This window comes from Diadema setosum, chromosome 6, assembly GCF_964275005.1.
Source record: "Diadema setosum chromosome 6, eeDiaSeto1, whole genome shotgun sequence".
NCBI lineage: Eukaryota > Metazoa > Echinodermata > Echinoidea > Diadematoida > Diadematidae > Diadema > Diadema setosum.
In genome coordinates, this window is record NC_092690.1 from 12,452,405 (window position 1) to 12,471,570 (window position 19,166).

General features: G+C 35.8%; 1 protein-coding gene across 1 annotated transcript; it reads right to left on the reverse strand.

The window, feature by feature from the left end:
• Positions 1-943: 943 nt before the first annotated feature.
• On the reverse strand, positions 944-18,657 carry LOC140229533 (ABC transporter G family member 20-like). The gene is made up of 20 exons (XM_072309782.1): positions 18,530-18,657; positions 17,397-17,556; positions 16,146-16,300; positions 15,094-15,201; positions 13,985-14,078; positions 12,651-12,725; positions 12,100-12,159; positions 11,433-11,670; positions 10,888-10,984; positions 9,363-9,528; positions 8,173-8,276; positions 7,487-7,560; positions 7,002-7,051; positions 6,450-6,515; positions 5,844-5,914; positions 5,065-5,153; positions 4,236-4,339; positions 3,375-3,534; positions 2,408-2,512; positions 944-1,162 (listed from the first exon to the last, which is right to left on the reverse strand). Exons 1-20 carry the CDS (start codon positions 18,655-18,657, stop codon positions 1,056-1,058), a joined length of 2,211 nt encoding a protein of 736 aa, XP_072165883.1. The 3' UTR covers positions 944-1,055.
• Between the last annotated feature and the right edge of the window lie 509 nt (positions 18,658-19,166).

The following is a 19,166-nucleotide window of genomic DNA, read 5'->3' on the forward strand; positions in this document are numbered from 1 at the left end:
AGATAGCAGGGGAAAATAAACTCTGACGTGTGATGGTGGTGAATGTGCGTGCAAGTGCTTGAAAGTGCACAAGGGCAGATTGGCTGGAATTTAGAATAATAGAATTGGTTTGCTGGAAGAGGGAACGATATGCGATGTTGCTATCGGGAGACCAACATCAATCATATGAATTATTTGTTTTTAGTTCGTTTTTGAAGTATACTAACAGAAAATGTGCTTCTTTAAGTTTGCTTTGAATGAAAACAAGGAGGCACACTGTTTAAACTCCTCAGTAAGAGTGTTCCATGTATCCGGGCCGTGATGTCTGATCGACTTTTGAGCAAGTAACAGCTTTGGATTACTTAAATGAAAATCATGAGAACGACGGGTAGGGTATGAGTGAATATGTATATTATGGTCATTGGTTAGTAGGGCATCATAAATTCCATCTGACACGTTGAAAATATATGACAAGCAATTACATATAGAGCATCTTGAAGTTTAATCGTCAATGAAGTCAATTTCTTTAATGATTAAATTTTCCTCCTTTTTTTTTCCTCTTTCATGTGACAGAAACGGACATTGTACAGCAAATTTGATTAGATTGAACAAAAGAATGAACGTTAAAAAAAAAGCAAGCATAATAGTAAGCACCGCTATTGTCACTGATATTTGTTTTGTGGTTTTTTTTTCTTACTTCGTAATCTCATTGCCAGGGAAAGCCTTTAAGAAATTGCATCATGACAGGGGACTCCACGTTAGAATAGTTTAATGTGCAAACACGAAATTTCTATAAGGGATACTACGAGAAAAGTTAATGACATCAAATACTTGCGTTTACAAAACTGAGATTGCATTGCTTCTTTGATCCGTTTTCTCTCACCATTCTGTATGTAATATCATTATCATTATTATGTATTACGTATTAAAGCGCCAATCATGATATCAGTAAATAAGGGAGGACTGAAAGGGGATATAAAAACAACATGATGGAGCTGTGAAGGACGCCACTTGTTGCGATAGGTAATTCAACCAGTTCGAAGAAGCAAGGGTTGTGGTCACGCGAAATCAAATGTCTATCGTCTGACTCGAAGGACGATAGTAGCCGAGACAAGAAGAACGATCCACCATCCCGTCACAGTCACGTAGCCAATCCATACATCAAAGTATGCCATATTCCATCCTTTAACATGCGACAAAAAAAAATATAAAAGTTACAGTCAATGGCATTACTAGGTACCTGAAATCAGGAGAATCGGCGACTACATTACTTATTTTGAAGTGATAAGATGTGATGAGACGTAAGAAGACGCAATGAAATGCTTTGGACATAGTGTTCCATGTGAAGTGAACAATACAGCAGTGTTTACAGATTATAGATGATTCATAAGGTAAATGATTCTCTTGAGAAAAAAAAAATTGTCTATAAAGATCAACAAAAAAATGTTCCAATGACTTTAAAAGTTGAAGTAAAAAAAAAATGACAATAATGATGGAGCGAGTAAAAGTGAAGATAACAGCAACCGTATTCGCAATGAAAATTACATTACTTCTTTCCTTGATGAAAATGACATCATTCGGTTTTCACCCATATCTGCAACTGTTTTTTGTGGTTAAAGGGAAAAATTGTCTCTACAGAAAAAATGAAGGAGGCGGACCTTTTCCTTTTCCAAACTGGCCGCCCGACGTATTGTAAATACAATGTCAACGATGAAAAATTGATGTAATTGTAAAGGTTTCCATTAAAGAGAAAACTGAAATCGTTGAATGAATCAAATGAACTACATTCCCAATGAGGCCATCAGCCCAGTCAAACAGTGACGGTCTCGTGCTTCCTTGTTGAAAAACAGAAAATTAATCAAATATACTGCTTTGTTGCATTTATATGCAACCATGAATGTTTTAGAATAATTTTATTATACGTGTAGATTGGACTATATTTTTGCGTTGCTTCTTTGTCATTTATGGTTATATTTATTCTTTTTTTTTTCACAACCATGTTATTTATTTGAATTTGATTTGAGAAGCGGAATAGATAGGAACCAACCAAAAATCGACATCAAATCAAACTATTCTCTAAAATGGCCACCAGCCTTGAAAGAGGCAGCGACCTCAAAAACGGAAGAGGCCCGGACACTAAGTCTTAGCAGATATTGTTTTATGTACTATATTATGTATGTATGTATGTATATATATATATATATATATATATATATATATATTCAATTCGGCTACAAGTAGATTCCCAAAGCAAAACCTGTCCTCTTGTACACTCTGTCCAAAAGTCCATAGCACTGAGAGGATTAAAGCTCTTTAAAAGATGTTGATTTCACGGCCGCACCAGCTCACTACCACCACATCCACCTCCTATCGAAGAGATGAATCGGCTTTATCTCTCAAATTACCTACTGGGTGGTAGAAACCTTACCTCTGCCGAGTATGGCCCTTAGACTCTCTGCGGGCAGGGTCTGGGGCAGGCATAAGGCGATGTAGTACAGAGGAATCGGCATCGCTTCGATTGGCCATACTACGCCTGCATGAAAATACAATCACAGAGGACATTATAATTATATTACAAGCCACCATTTCACATCCCGGTGACTCCTTGCCGGAATTTCTTGATTCAATAGCCGTGTGATTAAAAAAAAAAAAAAAAAAAAAAAAAAAAAAAAAAAAAAAAAAAAAACATTATGCTGTCATTGTGAAGGGATCTTTCAATAGATATCATCAATCTTATAAACCATTTGCTGATAGTGTCTTCAGGCACTGATGTCTGTGGCAACTATAATTATTCAGAATAATGAAACCCCATACTGTTCAGATTTTCAATGTTTTGAAGCATGTGGAGCTCATATTTAAAATAACTTCATACTATTTACATGATATCGAAGTCCAATTAAGTGTAGGCCCATGCTGCTAGGGTTTTTTTTTTTCCTCGATTAGAAACATTGTCAACCAAGTGAAAGGTCCCCTTTTTAAATAAACTAGTTTCGAGATATCTTTCATTAGGCAAATAGTCTTCTTACGTCGTCTCCACACAGTCGAATCAGGACGGATTATCAAGATTAACAGATGGAACAATTAAATATACCTTACGATACCAGGTACACCAGTACATACATTTTGATATCTTAGAGCACCTTTGTACCTTATTAAAACAATTATATACCCATTCTATGAGAAATTTGATGAATTAATTTTCTTTTCTTTTTGAGAGGGTTAACTTTGGTAGAGTAAAGTTAACATCAGGCAATGAGACAGAAATGCACGCACGCCCTATCAGTTACATCTGCCTTTCCCATTTTTAATAACTGAATACAGGTGTGACAAGCGTGACTAAACATGTAAGAAGATGGTAATAAACATTCTTAAACTGATTCTAAATGTTCCCATACCGCTGAGCAGTAAGAGTGGATAGAAGGACCCAAGGGCGAGTTGGATAGCCTCGGTTTCCGAGTCACAGACTGCCGAAATGAGAAGGCCGAGGGCCATGCCGCAGAGACCTTGTATCAGCATCATAAGAATGATCAGGAACAGACTTCCTTCGTTTGGTAGCTAATGGTTTCAAGGGAATGAGTGATGATAATTAGTAGATCTTCTCCGTGTAAACAAACATTTACGGCAAAGTGCACGTGCCATTTGCCTTTAAAGTATTGAGCATACACCAAGGAGATATTTTCAGATTAACTTGAAAATATGAACTTTAATCAACAATATGTTTAGCCATATTACGTTAGTGTATCAAAGATACTGCTCACAAGATACTCCAATTTTCAGCTGCCTCTACGAATGAAAAACACAAAAATGGGATTTACAAAATGTAAGATTTTCATAATATTGTATGAATATGTTTGTGATATGAATTAAACATGCGTATTCAAACATTGTTTTATGTACAACTTTCTCATTGCAACAATGTTGAAAGTAGTAGAGAATGAAAAGAATTCGGTTGAAATGAATCGTTTTACCTAGTTTAATAACAGCCGATGATGAGGCTATTCATTTTTTTTCTCACCTGTCTATCTGTCTAGTAATCATTTATCAAATTTCAATCAATGTATTATTACCCTGTTTATGTACTGTATTCATTCATGTATTTATTCATCTCCAACCTTCCTATCCTATCTGTCTATCTGTCTTCCTACTATCTTTTGTATTTCCAAATTAGTTTATTGAGGACAATATTCCTCAATTACTTTTACCGAGTTTCTTATAACATAACACTCCCTTGGGACCTGGCTAGAATCCGAACTAACCTTGAAGACAGCGAACAAGAAGACGAGCACCATGGTAATCTGTACTGAGATGACCAGGAGCTGAGTCAGGATGTGAGCGATGCTCACCTCGCCTGAGCTCACTCCTGTCAGCAAAATGAAAAGGTAAGTATTGGAGTATTAGAGTGCCTAAAGAAAACAACTTAAAGGAAGAGACATCACATATGGCTTAGCATAAAAAGATAATAATCATAAAGAAATTAAACATTCTTTTGTCACTTTTCTACTATGATAATGAAAGAGGACTAGATTACATCTTTCAGAAAGCAGGGGAATAATCATATTAGTCTTGAGTTATTATGTCAATGACAAGTCTAGGCAATGTGTACGTTTCAAATGAAATGATATTTCGTGGAATTTTTCTTGTATTTTCTTTGGATCGTGGTACATATGTGTCGACATGATCTGTAGTAGTCTTTTGATCCAGCGGTACTAGTAACGAAATTCAAAAAATCATAACTTTTTGAACGGATTGTCCAATTTTCCTCAAACTTTCACTGAGAATCCAAGTCTATATTTGGGGTTAATTCCCCTTTCACTAATTTGCAAAATATTTTTGAAAGTAGAATTTACATAATATCTCTCTCTCTGCTAACACATCATTGTTACCAATCTCTCTGACAAATATGATAATGATGTTGATAACGATGATGATGATAATGACAATAATGATGATAATGATGTTAATAATGATAATATTTATAATTATAATAATAATGATAATAATAAAAATTATAATACAATGATTATTGTCAACTGCAGCTTCTTCATTGTTGCCAGTACTGAATCAGAGGGCCTTCTTTATTGTTACCTGAAACCCATATCCTGTCTAGGAGACCGTCTTTTCGCTCAACAACAAAGGACATAGATGTTAAAGCCACGGCATGAAAGAAGATTACACTGCGGGAGATAATGAAACAGAAAATGACGTCAAATTGAAATTTCATATTCTAACCAACGCTAACGGTTTTAATGCAGTTATGAGACGCTATTCCCACAAATGAAAGAGGGGAAACAAAAATAATGCATGTGTTTCTTTTCTTTCGGTTTATCAATAAATAGCATCGATTTGATATAAGCTGATTTCAAATTGCATGAAAATACTAAAATAAAGTGTTCAACGCTGAAAAAGTAGTAGTATGTTGTACAAAGACATGATAAGCCTATTGCATAAAAAAATGTCCGGTACAGATTGGTATGCAAAACATATTTTCCAGCCGATTTCATTTATGATAATTATAGCAAGCTCCATATCAATGGTACCGTAGCAACTCTGAAATGTCCGTCCAAGTTAGAAAAAATGCAATGGCATTGACGGTTAAACAGAGTTTGCAAAGTTGATTGAAGAACAAAAAATCATCTACTTTTGTTTGCTATGTTTTGATTTGTGAAGTCGTATCAGAAAATCACAATAGCATGACGTTCAGCCATCAGCCAATGTTGAACGTTGAAAAACGATATTCTCATCTCTGAAATGATAAACAGCTCGTTCCACGAACGGACACACAAAATACAATAATGTTCGTATCGTTTTAACCATTTTCAGAGACGAATATAGAGCAACAGAAAATTGAAAGATGCTTTGCTTACGTAATCATGACACCAGGAGCCATGAAGTGAGTGAACGGTGCATCCAGTTCCCCATAAACAGGTTCAACGAACTGTAACAGAATTCAATGTATATTATTTCAAAGCAGTGATATTTGAGAATGTTCACGCGCAAGTAATATTCTTTGAAAATCGCGTCACCCACTTTTGTGTAGCATAAGAATTTAATCAATACTTTTGTCTATGAAATTCAGAGATTTTTCGCAGGAATTGCTGAAAAGTAGTCATTAGATCGATCTTCCTTTCCCTCTGTTTATTGTGATGTCAAGCACAAATTAGCACAAACAATAGATTTGAAACGCATGCTGTGGATGAATTAAACTTCTCTCATTCAAATGTCATTTCCCGGTATGTTCTACCTCCAGCTTGATTCATTATTTTCTCTTTTCTTTCTTAATACTAAAGTCTGATTGATAATAGATGCTGCAAATGTTAATAAATTGTCAGCTGCACATGTCATATATCTCCTGTTATCTTACGTCACATTTTATTTTCAAACAGGAGATTATTGTATTACAGTCTTCTTTTCTTATAATGTCATTACGAGTACCAAAAAAAAAAAATATTTGATGGCGAAAGTATACTTACTGAGAGAGGGATCTGTCCTATAGCCGGGTTGACGGATATGTTGATAAGAATATCGGTGACGAAAAGCTGCAAAACAGGACATGAAAAAGCATTAACAAAGTGAGATTGACATACATTGCAAATAAGCCCTTCTTTATGGCATGTCACTGACACAACCAGATACATGAAAGTTAATCGAATTTCTTCACATTCATATTTTCTGGTTAATATGATATCACAACTTCAAGAATGTTTTGAATGGATTGATTTTCATGACGTACTTTTTTACCGTTGATATTATACGCATAGCAAACACCGCCATGCGTATATGAACAATAGAATTGATAAATTCTGACGCTAATCTCGTAAAAGTTATTCAAAGTAAGTACTTTCACAATTATTACATGTATAAATGTATTTATTCACACCCCTTTTTGTTTCGGCCGGAGAAGGAGAGTTTGGAGGGGTATCTGATTTTTTTTTTCCGTTCTTTTTCTTTTAATGTTCATTGTGTACTATTTCTCCCTTCATCGGTAAATTAAAGTGAAATATTAAGACATTGTCCTTCAATACCTGATAAGCACCCAGAAGACTGGTCTGTAGGCTCACAGCTATCTGCTGATCTGCAAAATAAAATGTATGACATCATAGTCATAGTGTGCATCATATATAACTCTTGTTCGACGGATGTAACACATTTCAAATATATCGGGGTTTTTAACAGGTTTTATATTTAAACACTGTTTATTTTTGTCACATTCTCAACTATTTCATTTTTTCTCAGACTTAAACTAGACGAAAGAATAGTTAGATGAATTTATAACGTAACAGTAATTATCTACAGCCATACAGGCCAAGCTCTATATTCATGCAGAATATTGGACTCCCATTTAGTGAGAGAAAACAAAAGTCTGATAAAAAAAAGTGCACCGATCTTCTTGTTATGCTATTAGATTAACGTTTAGTAGCGACAGAGATTTGTTTGATACCATTATATTTCTTTTTATATTTTTTTTTCTGTCGTCAATGATATATCAAGTCTGTGAGAGTAGGCCTACTTGTCGCATCTAAAGTCACGTTGATTGTGCTGCCGATTAGTGTTGCGTTGTCCACGCCAGCACCCATCTGGACTCTACAAAACAAAAAGGACGAATGTAATGGATTTTATCACCGCATACAATGTATGCATACATTTGCACACCATCACACACACACACACACACACACACACACCATTTTCTGTGTAATGACGACAACACAGAAGTACGTACATGTTGTATTACCTCATAATGAAATAACGAGATAGGTTATTCACATTATTTTGTGATAAGCTTTAGTCCTTCCTGTAGAGCCGTTTTATTGCAAGTTAAATGTCAATGAACACGACGTGATCTCATTGAAACTTGTGAATTGAAATGTTGATAATGAAAGCAGAGGTCTTGATAAAATCTGGCGTAACATGAAAATTTGTTCTGTGGATTTGCAAAGCTGCGATGAATACTAATGCGCCATTGACCGCTTTTGCATTGCATTCAAATTCAGTTTATGATTTGTTCACAGATAAATACCTTAACAACCACAAAGTTTGCTGGATGCAACACCTAAGAAATGCTAAGTACTTTCCTGCCTGAGAACTTTCATTGGATGAAGAAGGGGAATAAAATGTTTCTTAACCACGCTTTATGTATGAATAGAAAAATTAACATTCCTGAAATTTACTGCACAACAGAAATTGTCAATTTACCTTTTCACAAGGTTCTTCGAATAGTCACTTGGTATGTTGATCACACCCCAATATTCGCCATGTTCCAGTTTGTCTATGGCCGTGGTGAAATTTTCAACAGGATGCTGCGTTGAAATATATGATTGATTTTGATTTAAAAAGAAATGCTGTGCCTTCCCTATCTAAACAGGGTTTTTTTATGTTATGTAGTACACATCAAGAAATGAATGCATCTTAGATCAGGTTTGATAAGATACTGTCTAAAAAAAAAAAAAAAAATCGAGTGAAAATATTCCCTCTTAAAAGAGTGAATACAAAAAAGAGTGAATTTAGAGTAAAATTGGAGTGAATTTTGAGTGAAAATGTTCATTTTCACTCGTTTTAGAGTGACCTCAGGGATCACTCCAAAATCTTCGAGTGATCCCTGAGGTCACTCCAAAATGAGTGAAAATGAACATTTTCACTCAAAATTCACTCCAATTTCACTCTAAATTCACTCTTTTTTGTATTCACTCTTTTTAGAGTGAATATTTTCACTCAATTTTTTTTAGAGAGTAGACTTATTGAATGTCGGGATAATTAAATCAGTTTGAGGAAAATTGGACGGTCCGCTAAATAGTTAAGACATTTTATGGTTCGGTGAAATCCTTGTCCCTTTATTCATGGTTAATGACGTCGATTTCACAGTATAGCGAAACAACATAGCGAAAATATAGCCACAGCTCCATGAAATCGATTCGCTTTTATTCTTACTGAGATAATGCCAGGGATGAAATAATACCACCAGGATTATAAAGTGTTCTGTTATTATTCCAGAAGAATGAAGACACATGGAATCGTCTTTTTTGCTGTCCGTGGTATTAGGCAGCTTATCCATCACCGTTTCCGTTGCTCACATTTGTATTCAATGTACAGTAAAGTCTTCATTTATTCGGAGGATAATGTTTCCTCGCAGAGCGAGATATCGCAAAATTGAGAAGAGTTTAATTTCTATTAAGACTTTAATTGATGTTACTTTAATGATTTGCATTGATGTTGGCAGTAAAACACTGCTAAGATCACCATCTACATCACGCCGAGGACGACACAAATTTGTAATGATAAAATGGACATGCATTATTGCAGTACTACGTTCACGCTAGCATTCTCATATGGAACTTCTAGAAGAGTGTCACGCTATACATAGTTAATGTGGAGTAACGACAGCTCACCTGCGTTATCATGGAGTCATCGATATTGTCAAGGAACCATGTGCTGAGATAAGGAGGGACCTCGTTGTTCACGACGGCCACGTCCAGATTCTGCGGCGTGCCACCGATGGCCAGATAGAAGAGACAGACTTCTAGCAATGGCAAGAGGAACTGGAACAGTGTCAGGCTGGAACAGAACGACAGGTTTCATATTTATGGAAGCAAGATCTTATTCAGAGAGATAAAGATTGAGGTGTGAGTTTATTGAATGTGTCTCCCTCTACAAATTAAATTTGATAAGATCTCAACAGCTGATCTGTGAATTTACACACATGTCGGAAAAAGTATGCCTTGTCCGCGTCGCGTTACTTAATGTAACAATGTCGGAACTTCGGAGCTTGGGTATTTGTTCCAAGTTCATTGTATCACTGCCGGCAGCTATATAGGGATAGCCTGGTAGTAGTGTCGCTGCCCTGAAAGCAGTAGACGACAGGTTCGAGTCCCACTGGCTCATTTTTCCGACATGTTAGTTAATTTCCAGATCAGCAGTTGCGATCTTTACAAATTTCCTTTGTAGAGGGAGACAAATTGAACAAACTCACACCTGAGGTTTCATATTTTCGATAAATTTGCCATCGAAATTCAGAACCGCCACACAAAAATGCGGGCATTTTTGAAGGGTGATGTAAAATCATTTCATTCATGATAGGTGTTTCTGCTTGTACAAGGGTCAGACACGGTATTTACATATCATGGTATCGTGCAAAAGTGGCTAATGTTATGGAACAATAAGTCTCAATTTCGAGGTGACCATCAGTGTGGCGACGTGAAATATTACTTAAAAAAATGTCTATCCTTTGCTGGCGGCGGTGCTGATACCATGATGGCAACGCATTGCATCAAGATCAAAATTCGTCAGTTCCGTGATAGTTTAATGGGTGAGAACCTCATATAAGGGATTGAAAGATTCATATTAACTTGGAGAGTGAAGTTTGCTTTTTAGGATAAAATCCGAGACAGGAATAGGGATAGATTTATCTCTGGGTCATTAAGGATGCAATGCAGACTATTGTCATTCTTATTTTTGTTTCTTTTTCATTCATTAAGAATGTTTTCACACTATAGACTGCGTGCGTCAATGTTTACTTGGTATTGCTTCAGGTTACTCTTCTAGTGTCCGTTTTCTTTGGTTTGTGCTTTTTCAGTGAAATGCGGAGTTATATGAAGCGTTTTATGAGAAAGAGTTCGATGTACCAGATGCCCATGTTTACATTCCTCGAGTAATAATATATTTTTTTAAAAATAGAATAAAATGAACAGTACATCCCTTTCAATGAGTAGATGATCACTTCTCGAGGAAAACAAATCATAAAATGAAACGACCATCTCAAGATCTGTACCAACGTAATTCGCTGAAAGAACTTTTGAAACATTTCAGCAATGTTCGCGCGATAAAATGCATGTCTGCACTAACCTTCGCCAAAATACGGGGTGGGTGACAAGTCCATTTACATAAATTACACTCCGCAAGCTCGACATGACTTACCCGGGATTTCTAACGAGTTTTAAGATGTCTTTCACGAGCAGTGCCCACATGTTCATCACACTTGGAAAGAGGCTTGAGCACTTGAGCGGAGGCATATCTGATATTGATCAAAGAGAAATGCGGTTATTTATTTGATGGTAGCCATACTAGGTGGAAATGGGATGTTCCATAATTATCTTTGTGTGCAGTATGACTTGTTACAGTCGATCCAGAAAGATGCATGTCGGTCGCCTATTACATTAAGAATTACCTGGAAGTTTAAAACTGCTGATTTATTCTACGCTTTGGTAATAATGGTGATAATAATGATATTGGTAGAACCTCTAATTGTCATAACAAAATAACTAGATGAGATTACATCGTATTTAAAAAAAACAACAACTTCAAACATTGCTATCATCTAGTTTTGGTCACACAATCGCAATCATAAAGACGATAACTACGCATTAAATTATACTGAGAAATCGATTGGTAAAATATGTAACTCTAACAGCAAATGAGATAATCATATTCCTCTTCCCGGCTTTGAAAGATGATAAATTTACCGTATTGGTAATTCGGCGTGTAGGACTTTTGCCTGACAGGTTTCGGTTTGGCGCTCCCGTTGGACGAAGTACCTCCGTTCTGTGCAATAGCGTCCGGGGAGGCCTGGGGAGGCGGTTCCGTGGTGTCGGTGTAGGAAACCTTGCGCCCTTCAGAGCCAGATAACAAGTGAGTCTTTTCAGATGCCTCCTCCGCATCTAGCGCTGTTGTAATCATCTGGACCTCAACGGAATCTTCTTCCTACAGGTATGCATCACAAGGAACATCGCTAGTTTTATTCACTATGCTGCAAATAAAAATATATTAGCTTTCTATAAGATTTGCAGTCTTTTAACGTCTTAAATGCATCTGTAATGAGGCTTGCAATAAAAGACATTTTTTTTTAATATGCGATTTGGATTTAAATATTGGAAACCATTCTGAAGATAAGCCTCTTTAGACAAATATACCATACATTGCACTTTTAATAATACATTTAAAATGTAATTGATAGTATTAAAAGGCTGATCTACACGGGAGCGTATGGGGAGTAGGAAGAAATATACAAATGTAAATGAAATATATATGCATATGTAAATGTATATATATATATATATATATTATATGTATATATATCATAATTATAATTATGTATATATTTCTATTTCATATAATTATTACAGTTCTTACCTTGTCGTCGTTTTCTATCCTGTCTGCCATACACAGCTTCAGGAACACCTGCTCAAGGGTCTGAGGAAATAAAAGCATAAGGTATGCAAGTAAAGATGTTTAGCATTAATCCCTTCACTTACTGAGAAACTAGAAATTAAACATATTATGCACGCACACACACACGCAATGCGTACATAGACATACAACCGTTCAATATCATTCAAACTGACCTCTGATAATTCGCAGGAAGGTGACAATCTGACTTAATCCAAACGCAGGAAACACTAATGGTTAATGAGTTCTTTTTTAACTGTTCATTGTTTCATTTATTGTATCTGCATGATACAATAATCAACAAATCACTTTTGAAAACAAACACATTGATTCATCATTAGACCATAGTCATGGCTTAACTTTGCACATGAGAGATATGGAAATCATTGCGAGAGAAAACAGAATTATTACGTACTGTAATATGCTGAAGAAATTTTCTGCGGAAAAATTATCAAGAGATATCAAGTTCGCAATATCAATGCATGTTCGATCTGAATACAAGCGAGTTATCTTACCGGGAAATTGTGAGCTGCCATGAGAGTGAGAGGTTTCTCCTCGGCCAGAAGCTTCCCGTTCCTCATAAGCCCCACCTAGAAATGAGCAATTACCAAAATGCAAGAATACTTGGTTTTGTAAGGAAGCAGCGAAAACACACAAACACGTACAACTGCTCCTGAGTTCGGGTTATTTGCCTGTTCAGATGTGTAATCGTCTCATACTATTAAATTGTGTGCATTGTGAAAGCAAAAATTACAAAGTGAGAAAGATAATTACCATGACTTAATTCATGACGAACAAAAGGCGCAATAATCACTGAGGGATAATTTTTTTTTTCATTTTCTCTTTTCATAATACTCGTGCTTAGTTACAATGTTTTATGCAGAGGACCACAGCTATGAATTTTAATGAATTCTTAACCAAACACACATCCCCCAAGTTTGCATTGCCTCTATGCACAGAAAAGTGAGAATAATAGAGTTAGCCTAAACCTTAAATATCTTTTAATATGTATGATCAGGAAAACTGCAGAAAAAAGGGTTCCAATAATATATTCACAATAAACATACACAAGTAGAAAAAGGTGGATGATAAAAATCATACTGAATAAAGTTGCGATTCACCATATGTTCACAGCTCCTTTTCTTCTCTCCACTTCAACATTTGAAGCGTTTGTTCACAAAAGGATTTAATTCTATTCTTGCCAAGTTAAGATATTTGTTGTGAAACCTGCTAAAAAGGGACAAAATAAAAGAGAAATAAGGATATGTTTTCATATATTTACAACAAGAATATTTTTCTTATGCAACCATTAGTGAGGTATCATTGATGTAATTTTGTTTTGCTGCATTTGATATTGAACTAATTTTGAAGTGTTTGTATAAAAAGCACTGAACCCGTTTTTGCGATCAATCTCTTCAATTATCCATTGAAGTTCTATAATTTGATCTTCCGAATAGAAGACGAGAAAAAAAAAAACAGAACGGACGAAGAAACAAAACAACAGCAACAAAAAGACTACACTACTGGAAAGGACACAGTGTCCCACAGTGTGATCACAGTGTGTTCACATATTCGACTATAGTATTATGAAAACGCTCGATTTTAACAGTGTGAGGATGATTTCGCACTGTGGTGTGATTTTCACAGAGTGTTCATGCTATGTTGTCACATAGTAGTGCTTTATTTCACACTATAAATTGATGACTCACATTGTGTTCACACTGTTAAAATGCTCGACTTTAACAGTGTGATGAGATTTCACACTGCGTTTCTCTCAATATGGAACAATGCGTTCTTTCCAACAGGGTATCAACACATAGGCAAGCCTTCTAATGTAATGTAGCCTCACTATGTCTGCGTTTCGCGCCTCTTCGATGTAGTGTGTAGTCAAGATGATGGTGGTTTCGCCAGTTTGGGCAAACTGCAGGAGGTACTCCCATATTCTACAGAAGCAGGGCAAGAAATAGAAAGGCTTACATTCCTATGGAGTATATAGGCCTACATTTTTCACAGAAGGTATTAAAAAGTTGTATGAATCATGCCTCATTTCCTAATGACCACTGACATGAACACGTCATTCTTTCTTACCTGTGCATCATCCCACAAAATGCATTTCAAATTTCACATCTTTTCTATACATTCTGTTGACAAAATGAACAAAAATAGAAATTGAACTGAATTGAATTGAATTGAATAAATCTTCTAACATGTTATTCTTGTTTGCCATGTTTATCGTATAACTGTATAGGATCATATACGGGACCAAACTTCATCGCTCAGTCTTTAATGCACACAAACGCCTACATGTAGGTCTTACATCATGTTTATTCATCATTATTAATGCCCCTTGTTAAAGATGAATTGATAATTGAACCAGAAGACATTTAGGAGGCTTTCATAGTGTTCCTCTGTTATTGTATTGTACTTGCCACACAATAGGAATAAATTTGTGTTTGTGGGTTTCAATTTAAAAGAAAAAAAAAAAGACATATCTCATAATTGGCTGTGAAGTGAACAAGGTTCACTATATTTTAAAGCTAATCATTATGTGCTCCGAAATTCTTGCCACCTTATTATAGAGCACTATAGATCAAAGATAGGCCGATGGTAAATTAATACTCCCGTAACAAAAGATATGGAACTGGTTGTAATGTTACTGATGTAGATTATTTCTCCCATTTGCCCGATAAAGAAATTACAGGTAGCTAGTTTAAAATGTTGAATGTACAATTTATCAGACTTTGTAATACTATTACCATGATTACTGGCTCTAATGCTTTATTCAAATAAGCCTCTGTATTCCTATAATAAAACCAAATTTCATTTATTTGTTTCACTTACAGAATACACATAGTTATTTTTCCCCGGTGAAGAACCTTGCAATTAAATCAACTTCACGGCCATACATCTTCCTGTAGATGATTTGCCTTTTTGTTAGAAAAAGTTATGGTACCTTACTTTTCTCTGAGCAGAGGATCCACTCCTACGGTAGGCTCGTCCAGGATAAGAAGCTCTGGTGACTGGATAAGAGCTACCGCGAAGGAAACTCTCCTTTTCTGACCTCCGCTGCAAACAAAGACAATTTGTTTGATTAATCTTAATTGCATTTCTGCTGTGAAGAGAACTAATACATCAATAAATAGGTGAATATATGTACATATACTTAATTTCTTATATAGACAGATAACTGCATGCAAAGATAATTACATAGATATATGAATAGATAAATAGATAGATAGGTAGATAGATATATTATAGAAGGATCATTAGATAAACATAATCGTTAACCTAAACAAAAATATGTAAAAACTCTTTCAACTCAACCTTAACTGAATCATAACTTCGTATTTTTGCCGGTATGCATATGTATATCTTTATCTGTATCATTTATCCTTTGCACAGTCGAATGTATATGCTAATGATACAATCGCTGATTACGTTATTTGGTATGTTTTGTCGAAAAAAAAAGGGAGTGACAGTAAATGAATTGAATTGAAGACAAATTCACCAGAAATATGATGCGACTTTACTGAAATTCGCTTTACAGTTACAAAGTACATCTTTGCACAGTAGATAATTTCCTAAATAGTTCATTAGAAGTTAATAAATCAAATAAAATTTGATCCTAGTTAACTGACTGTGATGCCACGTTTAAGAGATAGAAAGAAAGCAAAAACTAAACAAAATGTTGAATTAAATGGAAACAGATTATGATGCTGATAAAGATGAGGACTAATCTAGAGAAAACTAAAGGCAAAGGTGTCAAAAGAACAACAGAAAAAAAAAAATACTTTGGGGCTTTATGTCCCGGTTAAATCGTCCCACAACAAAATATATTATTTGGTGTGAGTTGATATGATCTGAATGTGATTTGATTTGATTTGAATTGAATTTATTTCGACTTTGTGTCCACAAAGACTGGGACACAGATATAACTAAATTATTCAAGGATTGTTATGATACAATGACATTGTGTTTTCCACGACGCAAATGAACGCCATCTTGCGTACCTGAGATGGGCGACCATGCGATTCCGGAAGGGGAGGTTTAGCAAGTCGAGAAGAAAGTCAATCCGTTCGTTTGCTTGTCGTCTGCTCATCTTATGAAACGTGGCGAAGTAGATCAGCATTTCCTTGATCGTGAACTCACCGTAGAGGGCGATATCCTGCCGAAAGAAAGGCCGATACACTTGTTTGTTGCTGTGACCCAGATATTTTTACCTTCGGTGAAAATCAGACCCTTAAAACAAACGCCATACCAAAGGTCACTGATTACACTCATCAGTTTGTCTGACGGCATTTTTTTTTTATTAATAATTGATAAGACGGAAGTTTTCCGCTCTGTAGACGTTGCTGCAATGTTGACAAGATCAAGAGGGAGTTCATTATCGTCTGCTAATTCAACATTCCCCTTGTTTTTACCTCTGACTTGTGTGCTCTCAGATATCTGTACGTTTAAGTAGATAGATTCAAAATTTGTAGAAAGAATACGAATGAAGTGTCCAAGCAGTTATTAGCGATTTTGTTGTGCATGCCAAACACAGAGTGCCAAGAAAATGCACCTGAAACACAACAGATTGGATGTGTAATCTTTTCCGGTTTTGCCTTTTACTTTGTTCTATCTTAAACGCAGAGCAAATATTATGACTTTGGAAAACACAGTAATTATCATACAATCTGATAGGGTTAGAATACACTTTAGCTTGAGTATGCAATCTACGATTATACATTTCATCTTTTTTTTTTTGCGGGCTGTTGTCTCTCTATGTTAGTTGCTTATCTATACAACAACATTCTGCCGCGTTCCAATCCCACCAATACTACTGTAATTCAGTCAGATCAAAGTGTATTCCTCTACTGTATCTTGAATAGCTCTTAAACTCCATGTCTTTTCATTTTGTTATCAGTCTGTGGTACACGTCAGTTTTAGTTATGTGTGAATGTATTCCTATTGTTTTCGAAAAATTATTTCGTATGTGTTAGACATTATGTTCAATGCAGAAAACTCTGCAAGATTTTTTATTAGATTTTGAATCTGAGAATAGTCATTTTGTACCTGACATAACCATAGGAGGTCTAGTTTTTGGGGAAAGCGGTCGTATTATATGAATTGTACCATTCACGAATAATTAGTTTACATGCTATCATGTAGGAAGCAACAGTATGAATGGTGCGCCACACTTCTTGTGTCTAATGTCTTTTGGGAAAATAGATATTGATTGATTTAATATAATCAAATCAGAGCTACAATCTGAATCGAACCTGCGGCATATAGCCGACGCGACTGCCTGGGATGCCGTGTCCCCTGGTGAGCGGGGGCCTCCCGCATGTCAGAACAAGCCCCTCGTCTAGGTTGAGCTGGCCCAAGCAGCATCGTAGTAGTGTTGTCTTCCCACAACCACTGGGGCCGAGGAGTCCATAGCTGGATAGGCACAGAATAATGAGGGCAAGATTCATCCAGTGCGTTTACAAACTACCGTATATATCCAAAAACAACAACAACAACAACACACAAATACAACGGTACCCTCCGCAACGATAACTTCAAAAATAGTCAATCAATCCAAACACAATTTCAGGGTATGAATCTATAACTCATTGCCCACATCTTACAGAAAATTCAGTTCAATTTGCTTCTGTGGTCAAAGAGAAATGAGAGTTTTTGTAGAGCATGTCAGGAATCCCTTCCCTCCAAGTTCTGGCTTTTGTGTTTACACATTAATATGCAGTTCCAAGAGCATCCAAGCGCTAAACTTGAAAGAATCAGATTCATGACATGCTTTACAACAATCCACATTAGGGGTTTTCAGCAAAATAGAGCTAAGATGTTATATTCTAAGACCCTGAAGTAGCATTTACACGGTTTAATCATATTGGGTGTTATCAATGCAAAAATCTGATCGTAATTTTTGGGGGTATTAGTGGGCTGTAACTACTATGCTTAATTATGCCCTACTTGGTTCTGAAGGAATACTTCTTTTCATTTTTGCGTCATGTTTACGTGAGAAGGCATAGCTGTTTATCACACGGAATTATGCATCCGATTTCTCCACAGATAATATCATTGTCACTCTGCTAATTATGATGGAGACACTACTAGAAATAATTATAGTAGCAATCATTACCGTCATGACGACAATAACAGCAATAACAAGACATATTGCTAATATTATCAATGTTATTGCTGTTATCATTATAAAATAAATATCATATTATGTTACAAAATAATGCAATACAGTACATGTATTATCTATTACCACTAATGTTTTAAAGCGTATTATATATATTATTTCAACAGGCCTATTTTCTTCCTATGGGCAAGTTAAAGCTTTCAAGGGTACAGATTTTTTTTTTCAGTTTGTCATGTTTTTGGTACTCATTCTTTGCTCGCTCACATTTTACCCTTAGGTACAGTCATGTCAAGGTTCTGCAAAACCTGTAACTTGGAATTCCCCCGTCCATAGTGTTTGCTGACGTTGTAGCACTCTATGGCGTGAGTCCCAATATCCTTTAACGATCCCATGGTCACCGGCGGACGTCGAGGGCGTGATTATTAGCGTCTTGTGTTGGAAAGCGGGCAAGATGTCTTAGCACTGCAAATGAGAATGCACACGATAGATTGAAAGAAAGCTGCAAATTAAAGTGACTATAGAAACACACCAATTGTTTGATTTTTTAAATAGATGAAAAGTGAATGAAAATTGAAGGAAAATTATCATCACTACTGAAATTAACATCAATCTGTTAATAAATGAAGTGTATCACGCTTTATAAAAACAAAAGCGCATGAATTAAGCAGACTTCGAGGAAGTCCGTGAAATCCGGATTAACAGTGGTTTGGTAGTGGGACTTAAATTCACGTTGTGTGATTTTCTTGATAAGAAAGAATAAAAAAAAAGAGATGAATGTATTGCCTAATGCGTAACTACTATCACATGGATATCTTCAGGTTCATGCCCCCCCCCCACACACACACACACACATACACGCATTAAATTCAATTTAATTCACTTCAATTCAATTTAGTTCTCA

What these genes read in the sequence shown, in the direction of transcription:
- LOC140229533 (XM_072309782.1), bottom strand. Translation starts at nt 18,657, where the DNA reads ATGGGATCGTTAAAGGATATTGGGACTCACGCCATAGAGTGCTACAAC. An exon ending in GCGTCGGCTATATGCCGCAG is followed by an intron (nt 16,301 to 17,396) that starts GTTCGATTCAGA and finishes TTCTTTCGGCAG; the next exon opens with GATATCGCCCTCTACGGTGA. An exon ending in CACGCCGAATTACCAATACG is followed by an intron (nt 10,985 to 11,432) that starts GTAAATTTATCA and finishes GATCAATATCAG; the next exon opens with ATATGCCTCCGCTCAAGTGC.